At 37.5% G+C, this 12991-nt stretch overlaps 1 protein-coding gene across 1 annotated transcript in view; it reads left to right on the top strand.

Moving 5' to 3' along the window:
• The window catches only part of lrrk2 (leucine-rich repeat kinase 2), a 125930-nt gene that overhangs the window by 17234 nt on the left and 95705 nt on the right, over positions 1-12991 (top strand). The window contains exons 10-13 of the mRNA XM_052033742.1: positions 11248-11327; positions 11443-11549; positions 11635-11764; positions 12491-12615. Of these exons, the coding sequence (XP_051889702.1) occupies positions 11248-11327; positions 11443-11549; positions 11635-11764; positions 12491-12615 (442 nt within the window). The remainder of the gene's footprint in view (positions 1-11247; positions 11328-11442; positions 11550-11634; positions 11765-12490; positions 12616-12991) is intronic.

Below are 12991 nucleotides of genomic sequence, written 5' to 3'. Positions count from 1 at the left end.
CCATTCATTCTTAATTTTGTCCAGTGGTTCTGAACGAATTTTCATAATTAAATCATAAATTATTGCTATCAAGCCCTTCTGACAAGGATTAAAACCAAAAATTTTTTCCTTAATTTCAGTTTTGTAAGGCGTGGGAAAAGAGGGTATGGTAGCTTTTAAAATATTTCTAATTTGCAAATATCGAAAAAAGTGTGATCTAGGCAAATTGTATTTGTCAGACAATTGTTCAAAAGATGAAAAACAGTTATCAATGAATAAATCACGAAAACATACTATTCCCTTTTCCATATGGAAGAAGCTGAGTCAACTCTGGATGGATGAAAGAAAAAATTTAGATTGAATGGGACTTGATAGATTAAATTTATTCAATCCAAAAAATTTACGAAATTGAAACCATATTCGTATTGTATGTTTAACAATTGGGTTAATCATATGTTTACTTAATTTGGTAAATGCAAAAGGGAGTGGAGCTCCTAAAATAGAAACTAATGAAAATTCAAGTACTGATTGGGACTCAAGGTGTACCCATTTGGGGCGTTGAATTACATCTGAATCTAAAAATTAAATATCTAATATTGATTGCCCAATAATCTAAAGTTAGGCAAGGCCATACCAGCATCCTTTTTTAGTTTTGGTAAATATTTCTTACTTAGCCTTGGGTTTTTATTCTGCCAAATATATGAAAGAATTTTAGAATCAATAGTGTCAAAAAAAGATTTCGGAACAAAAGTTGGAATTGCTTGAAATAAATATAAAAATTTTGGTAACATATTCATCTTAACAGCATTAATTCAGCCTACCAATGATAGAGACAGTGGGGACTATTTAGTAAATAATTGTTTAACATGGTCATTTAAAGGAGTAGATTAGCTTTAAATAAGTCCTTATGTCTCTTAGTAATTTTAACACCTAAGTACATAAAATAGTCAGTTACCAATCTAAAAGGTAATTGGCTATAAATTGGGATTTGCATATTTAATGGAAAAAGTTCACTCTTATTAAAATTTAATCTATAGCCAGAAAAAACACTAAACTGATCTAATAGTGATAGTACTGCGGGGATAGATTCCTCCGGATTAGAAATATAGAGTAACAGGTCATCTGTGTAAAGAGATATCTTATGAATCTTCTGTCCACGAGTAATGCCACATATATTCGAAGAATCCCAAAGTGCAATAGCCAAAGGTTCTAAAGCAATATCAAATAATAAAGGGCTTAATGGGCAGCCTTGTCTAGTACCTCGAAAAAGCCTAAACAAAGGAGATCTTTGATTATCATTAAGTATTGAAGCCATAGGTGCATAATAAATCATTTTAATCGCAGATATAAATTTAGGACTAAAATTGAATTTTTGAAGTGTACTGAATAGATATTCCCATTTGACTCCGTCAAACGCCTTTTCAGCATCTAGTGAAACAACACATTCTGGAATTTGGGATGAAGGGGTATATATAATATTCATTAATCTCCTAATGTTAAAATGTAGATAACGATTCTGAATAAATCCTGTCTGGTCTTCAGAGATAATTTGTGGAAGAACCTTTTCCAATCTAAAGGCCAACATTTTGGAAAATATTTTGGAATCTACATTTAATAAAGAAATAGGTCTATAAGATGCACAATCAGTGGGATCTTTATCCTTTCTAAGAAATAAAGTAATAGTTGCTTCATAGAAAGATTGTGGTAGTTTACCCACTGATAGGGCATCTTTAAAAATTTTGGCTAACCAGGGAACAAGAATATCAGAAAAGGATTTTAAAAATTCAGCTGTATATCCGTCAGGGCCGGGTGCTTTACTGGAATTCCTTGAAAATATTACTTTCTTTATTTCTTCCTCCGAAATGGGAGCATCTAATCTAGAGTGTTCATTTAAAGATAATTGGGGAATCTTCAAATCTCTTTAAAAATTCATGTATTAAAGTAGGATCCTCAGGGGATTCTGATTGGTATAAAGAAGAATAAAATTCTTGAAAGGATTTGTTAATTTGAACTTGATCTATCGTGTAGGTACCATCTGGTTTACAAATTTTATTAATCTGACATTTAGATATAGTAGCTTTCAATTGGTTGGCCAATAATTTACCAGATTTGTCACCATGTATATAAAATTGACTTTTGTTTTTTAGTAGTAGATTTTCAATTGAAGATGTTAATAATAAACTATGTTGTAGTTGGAGTTCTGTTCTCTTTTTAAAAAGCTCCAGATTAGGAGTAACAGAATATATTTTATCGATTTCTTTAATCTTGTCAGCTACTGTACATATTTCATTATTAGTTTGTTTTTTCAATCCAGCAGAATATGAAATAATTTGACCATGGATGTATGCTTTAAATGTATCCCATATTATCCCACTGGAGATTTCTTCAGTAAAATTAATTAAAAAGAAAAATGAAATCTGTTCTTTATTAAATTGGACGAAATCTAAGTCTTGTAATAGTGAAGGGTTAAATCGCCATTGTCTGACATCAAAGGATACATCTGGTAATTTAATTGATAATCTCAATGGTGCATGATCAGAAATGGCAATTGCATCGTATTTGCAGTCCGTAGTAAGTGGAGCTAATCTAGCATCAATAAAAAAATAATCAATCCTTGAGTAATTATGGTAGACATGAGAAAAGAATGAGAATTCTTTATCAAATGGGTGTAGAAATCTCCAAACGTCTAAGATTCCAGATTCAACTAAAAAGGAATTAATAAAGACAGCGGATTTGTTTGGAAGTGTAGGATTTGACACAGATCTATCTATTGAAGGGTTTAGACAGCAGTTAAAATCTCCACCCATAATCACTGTGTATTCATTTAAATTAGGAAATAATGCATACAAATGTTTAAAAAATTCAGGGTTATCTACATTGGGTGCAAAAACATCAACCATAACAACTTTTTTTTATCATGAAGTAGACCAGTAATTAATAAAAATCTACCATTTGGGTCTGATATTGTCTCATGATGGACAAACAAAATTGAGGAGTCTATAAAAATAGAAACTCCTTTCACCTTTGCTTGTGAATTTGAATGGAACTGTTGACCCCTCCAAAATCTAAAATAAACGTTGATTATCTTTCTTCCTGGTGTGAGTCTCCTGAACAAAAATGATCTGAGCATTTAATCTATGAAGAACTTTAAAGATCTTCTTGCGCTTAAGCAAATTGTTTAAGCCATTAACATTCCATGAAATAAAATTAATAGCCTTATCCACTTTAACAGATTAAAAAACATATCGTATGTAAAGGGTTAATCTTGGTATATATGGATCTTACCAACAGGAAGAAGCAAAAAAGTTCAAAGAGGAAACGGATATGACGACAATTTAGGAAAATTTGTAGTTTAGCCCAGAAGAAAAAAAAACTAGAAACAGCCCCACCCCCCTCCCCCAACAGCCCGAAATTGCATAGTGTTCCGAGGGCAGCCCGCAAGTGTCGCCACACTTCCGGCGCCAACATAGCATGTCCACAACTTCCTAATCCATATGTCTTTGAAGTGTGGGAGGAAAGCGGAGCACTCAGAGGAAACCCACACAGGCACAGGGAGAATGTACCAATTCCTTACAGACAGTGGCCAGAATTGAACCTGGGTTGCTGGCGCTGTAATGGTGTTATGCTAACTGCTACACTGCCGTGCTTCTATCATTGTCACCTCTCAGCCTCCTTCACTCCAGAGAAAACAGACACAGCCTGTCCAAACCCTCCAATCCAGGTAACATCCTTGTGAAACCTTCCTGCACCTTTCTAGTTAATCACTTTCCTGCAGTATGGTGCCTAGAACGGTACATAATACTCCAAGTGCAACCGAATCAACTTTTTGTCCAACTGTAATGTGACATCCTGACTCTTATACTCAATGTCTCAGACAATGGCATGTTTGCTTCATATGCTGCTTTCACCACCTTGTCTACCTACAATGCCACTTTCAGAGAGCTATGTACTTTGTACCCTGAAGTCTTTCTGTTCAACAACATTGCCCAGGCCTCTGCCATTCACTGTGTTTGTCCTGCTCTGGTTTAACTTGTGAAAATGCATCACTTCACACCATAAGACATAAGAGCAGAATTAGGCCATTTCACCTCTTGAGTCTGCTCTGCCATTTAATCATGGCTGATTTATTTTCCCCTCAAAACCCCATTCTCCTGCTTTCTCCACATAACCTTTGACACCCTTACTAATCAAGAACCTATTAACCTCCGCTTTAAATATACCCAATAACTTGACTTCCACCGCCATCTGTGGCAATGAATTCCACAGATTCACCACCCTCTGGCTAAAGAAATTCCTCCTCATCTCTGTTCTAAAGGAATGTACTTTTATTCTGAGGCTGTGCCCTCTGGTCCTGGATTCCTGCTGCTGGAAACATCTTCTCCATGTCCACTCTATCCAGGCCTTTCAATATTCAGTAGGTTTCAAAGAGATCGCCCCCCATCCTTCTAAATTCCAGTGAGTACAGGTCCAGAGCCATCAAACGCTAACCCTTTCATCCCTAGGATCATTCTCGTAACCCTCTCCAGTGCCAGCGCATCCTTCCTTAGATGTGGAGCCCAAAGCTGTTCACAGTACTCCAAATGAGGTCTGACCAACACCTTAAAACCTCAGCATTACGTATTTGCTTTTATATTCTAGTCCTCTTGAATGCTGACATTGTATTTGACTTCCTTACCACCGACTTGACCTGCAAGTTAACCTTGAGGGAATCCTGCACTAGGACTCCCAAGTCCCTTTGCACCTCCGATTTCTGAATTCTCCCCATTTAGAAAATAGCTTCACCTTTATTCCTTCTACCAAAGTTCATGACCATACACTTCCCTGTGCTGTATTCCATTTGCCACTTCTTTGCCCATTCTCCCAACCTGTCCAAGTCCTTCTGCAGACTGCCTGCTTCCTCAACACTGCCTGCCCCTCCACCTATCTTTGTCTCATCCGCAAACTTGGCCACAAAGCCATCAATTCCATCATCCAGATCATTAAAATATCGTGTAAAAGTAGCAGACCCAACACTGACCTAAGGAACACCACTAGTCGCCGGCAGCCAACCAGAAGAGGCTCCCTTTATTCCCACCCTTTGCCTTCTGCTAGTCGCCCAATCTTCTATCCGTGCTGGTACCTTTCCTGTAATACCATGATCTTCTATCTTGTGTAGTAGCATCATGTGCAGCACCTTGTTGACGGCCTCCTGAAAATCCAAGTAAATGACATCCACTGACTCTCCTTTGTCTATCCTGCCTGTTATTTCCTGAAAGACTTCCAGCAGATTTGACAGGCAAGATCTCTCCTCAAGGAAACCATGCTGACTTTGGCCTATTTTATCATGTGCTTCCAAGTACCTTGAAACCTCGTCCTTAATATTGGACTCTAAAATCTTACCTCCCACTGAAGTCAGGCTAACTGGCCTATAATTTCCTGTCTTTTGCCTCTCTTCCTTAATGAGTGGAGTAACATTTGTGATCTTTCCAGTCTTCTGGGACCATTCCTCTCTTGAATTTCTGGCATGTTGCTGCTGTCTTCCACTGTGAAGACTGACACAAAATACTTACTCATTTCATCTGCCCTTTCTTTGTTCCCCATTACTATTTCTCTGGTGTCATTTTCCAGTGGACTGATGTGCACTCTTGCCTCTCTTTTGCTCTTTAAATATGTGAAAAAACCTGGTATTCTTTATTATTGGCTAGCTTACATTCATATTTCATCTTTTCTTCCCTTATTGCTTTTTGAGTCGCCTTCTATTGGTTTTTAAACACTTCCCAATCCTCTAGCTTCCGGTTAATTTTTGCAATATTGTTTACCCTCTCTTTTTTTGCATGTATGCTGTCTTTGACTTCCCTTGTCAACCATGGTTGTGTCATCTTCCCTTTAGAATGCTCCTCCTTTGGGATGAAATTATCCTGTGTCTTCTGAATTACTCCCAGAAACTCCTGCCATTGCTGCTCTGTCATCATTCCTGACAGGGTGTTCTACCAATCAATTTTGGCCAGCTTTCTCACACCTCTGTAGTTACCTTTTACTCAACTGTGATCCTGATACACCCGATTTGAGCTTCTCCCTCTCAGACTGCATGGTGAATTTTATCATAATGTGATCACTGCCTTGTAAGGGTTCCTTTACCTTAAGCTCCCTAATCAAATCTTGTTCATTGTACAACACTAAATCCATGTGTCTGAGTTAAATTTCTTCTGCCATTCCCTCGCCCACTTTCCCAGATGATCTATATTCTGTTGTAATCTGAGACAACCTGGATCCTTGGTGCAATGAGGCAACAGCACTAACTGCTAAAAACAGAAATGAAGAAAATAGAGTCAGAGTAGGCCATTTGGCCTTTTTAGTCTACTGTGCCATTCAATGTGATCATGGCTGATCATTCAAATTTAGTAACTGTATTCCTTCTTTCTCTCCATATCTCTATCTTTTCAGTATTTGGAGCTATATTTAACTCCTTCTGAATATACATAATAATTTGGCCTCAACTACTTTCTATGTTAGAAAATTCCACAGGTTCGGCACTCTTTGGATGAAGACATTTCTTTGCATCACAGTTGTAAATGGCTTGCCCCATATCCTTGGGCGATGACCCTAAGTTTTGGAACGTTATTTGTAGCTTTAATCTGTCCCATCAGAATTTCATACATTTCAATGAGGTCCCCTCTCATTTTTCTAACAGCCAGCAAATGCAAGTCCAATTATCCCAATCTCTCTCAACACATTTGTCCTGTATCCCAGAAATCAATCTCATGAACTTTCACTGCATTTCCTCCATAACAAAGATATTCTTCCTCAAATAGAGACCAGAATTGCACACAGTGCTCAAGATGTGGTCTCACCAAGGCCCTGTACTTTTGGTGGGGCATCCTGCTTCTGTACTCAATTCTTGTAAGTACCATTTGCCATTTTAATCACCTTCTGCACCTGCATGTTTATTCTCATCAATGGGAGTACAATTACATTCAGGTCTCTTTGTACTGAGGCTGATCCTGATTGCTTGCGTTTCAGATAATCTGCTTTTGCCACCAAGGTGGATTACTTCACATCCACATTATACTGCATTTGTCCATTCACTCAACCTGTACAAATCACAATGGAAGCTCTCTGCATCCTTCTCACACTCCTCAACTTTGTTGTCCGCAAAATTGGAGATATTGCATTTAAGTAGTTAATATATACTGTGAATAGCTGTGTCCAGGTACAAAACTCTGCAAAATACAACTTGTTACTATTTGCCACTCGGAATAGGGCCCATTTATTCCTACTGTTTATTTTCTGTCTACCAACCAATTCTCTGCTTATATCAGTACATTACCCCCAATCCTATACACTTTAATTTTTTACACTAACCTTTTTTTGTGGGACCTTGTCGAAAGCCCTCTGAAAGTACAAATATACCATTCCCACTGAATCATTCCACTTTTTACATAAATTTCAGGTTAGATGTCAAGTATTGTTTTCCTTTCGTAAATCAATGCTGATTTTTTACAGATCCTGTTACTCATTTCCAAATGCTCTGCTATTACATCTTTGACAATGGAAAAGAGCTTTATCCCCATCACTAATGTTAGGTTAACTGGTCTATAATTTGTTCTCTCCCTTTGTAAAATAGTGATGTTATATTGGCTGCCATGTAATCTGTAGGAACTGATCCAGAATCTTAAAAATGTAACAAAATACCACCAATGCATTCTTGGGACACCTTAAGTACTCTGGAATACAAACTTTGTTGGGGATTTATCAGCTTCCAAACCCATCAATTTCCTGAACACATTTCCCTATTAATATTGTTTGTTTTTAGTTTTTCCTGAGACCCTTGGTTCCCTTGTATTTCTGGCAGGTTATTTATGTCCCTTTTTGGTAAAGGCAGACCTGCAGTATTTGTTCCATTGGTCTGCGATTTCTTTGCCCCTCATTATAAATTTCCTTGTTTCTGACTGTAAGGGGCCTTCATTTCCCTTCACTAATATTTTTCTCTCTTTACATTCCCATTGAAACTTCTACAGTCGGTTTTAATGTTCCTTACCAGCTTACACTTGTTCTCTATTGTCCCCAATAATCACTTGGTCTTCCTTTACTGTTCCAATCCTCTGGTTTACTGCTTTTTTTTGGACCAATTTAAATGCCTCCTCCTGGGATCTAATACCATCTCAAATTTCCCTTTTTAGTCATGGTTGAGCCACTTCTCCTGTTTTACTTTGGTGTCAGGTAGGAATGAACAAGTGTTAGAGTTCATGTATGAACTCCTTAAATGTTTGCCATTGCTGATCTATCATCAACCCCACAACTAACCATCCCCAGTCTATCTCTACCCATATTCATAAGATTTGTTCTTCTATTTCAACTCTGCCTATCACGTGGCACTGGGAGTAATCAAGAGGTTACTAATTTTAGAGGTGCTTTTTTTTTAAAATTCACTTTCTAACTCACTATATTCAGCTTGTAGAACACTGGCCTTTTTAATCCTGTATTGGTGGTACTAATATGCACCAAGACAACTGGGTGTTCACCCACCGCCTTCAGAATGCTTCACAACCACTCTGAGACATCCTTGACCCCAACCCCAGGGGGGTAACATACCATCCTGTAGTCTTGTTTGCAGCCACAGAAACACCTTACAATTTCATCCCTTATCTCTATCGTACTGCCATTATTTTTCTTCCTCTCCTCTGCAGCAGAGCTGCACATGTTGCCGTGAACTTGGCTGTTGCTGCCTTCCCCTGATGTCAACTCCCCAACAACATTCAATGCAGTTTATCAGTGAGAAAGGAAGTGTCACAGTGGATTCCTGCACTACTGCCGCCTTCAGCTCTGCTTGGCAGTCGCGTATTCCCTTCCTTCTGTGCAGCTGTACATCCCTAAATATGTTATCCATGTGCATTTCAGCATCGTTGATACTCCACATTGAATCCATCCACAGTTCTTGATCTGTAATGCAGCTAACCTGAAGCAGCCAATGCATTTCCTGCACATGTGGAAGTGTCCCTGGATTCCCACAAATGCCACAGGTCCAAGCTGTCCTGCCATCATGTTCACTTTAAATTAAATTAAAGCCTACTAATTACATTAGTGTCTTATTTGACTCTCAACACTTACCCACACAATTTCAATTGTTGAGGCCTCTTCAATCCACTGAGTTTAAAATGTCAGGGACTTTGTTTCTGCTCCTTTTAAACTCAAGGGGCCTCTATCCCTCTCTTTTATGATTCTCTGCCCTCCTGTTGCTGCTCCTTTTAGACTCTCTGAGTTTCGTGCTCTCTAGTGGCAACCAGGGCAGATATTCATTAGTTGGGTTCATATTTGATTAGCTATTTATGTAGTGGAGTGATACTGTTTGCGGTTAAAATAAGCCACTGTGTGAGGAAGGGAATAAAATACAAGGAAGTGAACTAATAGGTAGAGAAGTAGAATTAGGGACATGCTTTCATTCTGAGGCACCCCGTACAAATATGTATTGCCTTAGGGGAAACTTTTTTTTTCTCTTCCATTTCCATTTTCTAAAAAAAATATTGAATTCTGCTCTTTCAGCTTTTTTGGCTTTTTCTCCACTGTTCCACCAAAGCAGTATTTTTGTGAAATGTCATTAAACTAAGATGAGAGTAGAACTTTCCTGTGGCTGCTATATCAGTTAAAATCAGTTTCACCTCTTTCTCATTCTTGAAATTGTTATGTTGGATGCAAATAAGGTTCATGAAGGAATAGTTAAGTTGGTTAGGTGTTTGATGTCCTTCACAGTATTACCGTATTTATTCTTTTTGATCTTTTTTAGAGAGAATAAATTGGTGAGGAAAATCTCATCATCATTCTTGACTTCCAATATTCTTGTCAAATAGGTCCTTCATTATGTATTGTTATTGTTTCCCCAAAGACGTAAAGGAATGTACATCAGGTCTTTACTCACATGGTTTTTATTAAAGTTATTTTCTTTACACTTATGGAAACTTTGGAGGTTTTTTTAAAATGTAGTCACAACTTTACTCGAGAATTGGAGCTCCAGCTTCACAAATCTATTCAAATAGCAATCATTTATAAATGCAGATCCTTGTGGTTCTTTCATATTCACATCTCTCAAGCTATTAATGTTGTGCTAAATTGATCTATTCTTCAATTATTACTCAATGTGAATGCATTTGTATTTTCTAAGCTCAATGCCTCGTAATTTCATTGCATCATTGTAGGGTGTGATAGAATATAAATGTCTTTCTGCTTCATTCTGTCACACCCTGTAGACCCAAGCTAGATGCCAAGTTTCATCAATTGCACATTTTTGTAATATTCCACCTGGTCCCTTTTCCCTGAGGTCAGCTAGTGAGATCAGCTTGTGGGGAGGGTGGTTTGACCTTCGGTGTGCTTACTGACGTTGGTAGTGCTATCTTCTTGTGTTGAGTAAGGGGTAGAATGGCAGCACTTCTTTTTCTGTTGTATGATGTAGCGAGGTGTGGCAATGCTAGAATTTGTGTGGTGGGGAGGAGCAAATTGGCCAGCGTTTTGAGGGAGAGTGAGGTCGCGTGGGCAGCAGCAGTATTTGGAGGAAGAGGTGGTCATGAGGCTAAGAGCTTTGAGAGCATGGATTTGGGAAAGCTGACCAATATCAGTGTGAGAGGTGGGGACAGATGAGACTGGCATCATGGTTGAAGAGAGAGGAGGAAGAGATGGAAACCAATGGAAACTAATGTCAAGGAGGTGGGTGGTTGAATTTCCTGATTTCACCATTATTTCATGCCATTATTTCACTTTGAAATGGTTGCAAGTACTGTTTACTCCTGGTTCAATGAATTTTCATTCACATAGAATTGGGAAAAAACAAAGGTGTATAATTAATTTATCAACATAACATTCACCAACGATATTTGTAGAGTATATTCATTGAGAATTGAACACCCTTAGAAAAGGATCTTGGAATTGAGCCACATGGTGAAGAGAAACAGTGGAAGGAAGGTTTACTTTGTATACATTACTTCCTACAGCTCAGTAGAGATTTTCTCAGCATAATAGATACTTCTGTTTTTTTTCCAAATTGCAGCTTTTTTCTCTTTGTGTAGTATATACCAGAAAACTAAATCTGATTTTGGATGTTATCTTATTTTTTTCTTCTTCAGTAAAATTGTTGAAGCAGCTGAAGGTGATGGTTCAGAAAGGAAATAAAGCAGTCATTGACAGATTTTATTAATGGGAGGGAAGATTTAATGGTAACTTGTTAAAACTGCAAGGTGCTGGTCTGTGCAAAACAGATTGATCAGTACAAGTGTGGTCAATTTTTGCAACATTTGCTTTCAGGAAGCAGCTTGTTGGGCTCTGAACAATCTACTCGTGTATCAGAATAATCTTCACGCAAAAATTGGAGATGAAGAAGCATGGTATTTCTTGTTTTAAAATATGCTCAGCTCTGTCTTTTTTTTGTGATAGAAATGCTTGACAAGTTAAATAATGTTTATATAATGCAATTTGTGCAACTTTATATTTGTATTATAGCTATCCAGTTCATAGACAGGTGATGGCAGCCATGTTATTACATTCTGCATCGAAGGAAGTGTTTCAGGCAGCCGCAAGTACACTGGCAACTTTGGCAGACCAAAGCAGTAAGTTCAAAATAGGGGAAAAACATGATACCTAAGTATTAACTCAGTTTCATTGAGTAATGTTTTGTTTTCTTTTGTTCAATAGTACAAATAAGGAAACTTCTGTTGGCAAAAGGGATACATATCAACCTTTTAGAACAAATGAAAAAGGATTTGTATTCAAGTCATGTCTTGGAGAGTGCCTTCAAGTTACTTAATAAGCTTTATCTGGGGAGGTAAATATTTTCTTTTTTTTGCCTGTAAGTATAGCTTATGAATGGAAGGCCAAGGTGATAAATTCATATCCATCATGTACAGTTTATGGACTGAACTCATCACTTAGCTTTCAATTTTCTGCTTCCATGCTATTAGGCACAGCAGAAAAACTTTGCACTTCACTATGGAATTTCTAATTCTGTTTTCATGTATTTGATGGTGTCGATCATCTGCTTGTTCCTCTGCCTTTGCTTCTTAGAACTCCTAGGTTAGGTATAATCTAAACTTTTTGCAGGTTAAGGATCTTTGCATGCACAGCTGCAAAAGTGGAGTCTTTAATGTGGCAAGGGTGTCTCCAAAAGCACTCTTGCCACATTGTGGTCTCTGTAATTACTTGTTTAGATTGGAAAGAATAGCCTGTGCTCTGATGCTACCAAGTGTTTCAGAAGCTGGCCAAGTTGGACATTAGATTCTCGCAAGAGAGAGAAAAATTGAATCCAATAATATATTAATATTTTTTGAATTCAAACTGGATTCCAGATAATGAAATAACCATCGTGGCATCTCTGCAGACTCTTTTTGATGTACTATATTGTGTATTATCATGAGGAATATAGATATAATTTAGTTCTTTCTTGCAAGCTTTTAAATAAGACAGAAGTAAGATTCTACAAATTTTTACTTTGCATTTTGATTTTATTTTGTGCTATTGATTACTGTGCTATAATTATTTCATGTCTTTTCAGTAATCTGAATCTGGATGTCAAGAATTTAACCTTAAATAGAATAGCGAACACATTGAAGAATCATGCAAACAATTTTTCGGTACAGCTAGAGGCCCTTCAGGTTATGTCACATTTAACTTGCCCTGGTAAGTAAGAAATGCTGACCTACAGTTTATGTTGAATGGTGTTATTGGAAAGAAAGGAAGTCCTTTATCTTGAGAAGAGCATGTGTGGCTTTATCAAAGATAAGTAGACTTCTATGGGTTTGGACAAGTTTTCCAAAAAGTTAAAATGGGCAATATTTGTTTCAGTGCTGTTTTGTGATTGTCATTGGGACTATTCAAGAGTGATTCTCTTTTCTGACACAAGTTGGTTCAGAGAAGTAAATGTATTTTCAGTAATTTGATGCTTGTATTTCTTCAGTATAATTCAAGGCCTCAGAACAATCCCTAAACACTTCAGTGTATGAGGTACCTTTTGGTCACTGTAATGTAGTGAGACACAGAAAGCTGCTGCTAGATA

The sequence above is a fragment of the Pristis pectinata genome, chromosome 19, assembly GCF_009764475.1.
Source record: "Pristis pectinata isolate sPriPec2 chromosome 19, sPriPec2.1.pri, whole genome shotgun sequence".
NCBI classification, from domain to species: Eukaryota; Metazoa; Chordata; class Chondrichthyes; order Rhinopristiformes; family Pristidae; genus Pristis; species Pristis pectinata.
Note: the sequence above shows the minus strand (reverse complement) of the source record. Positions and strands in the feature narration are given on the sequence as shown.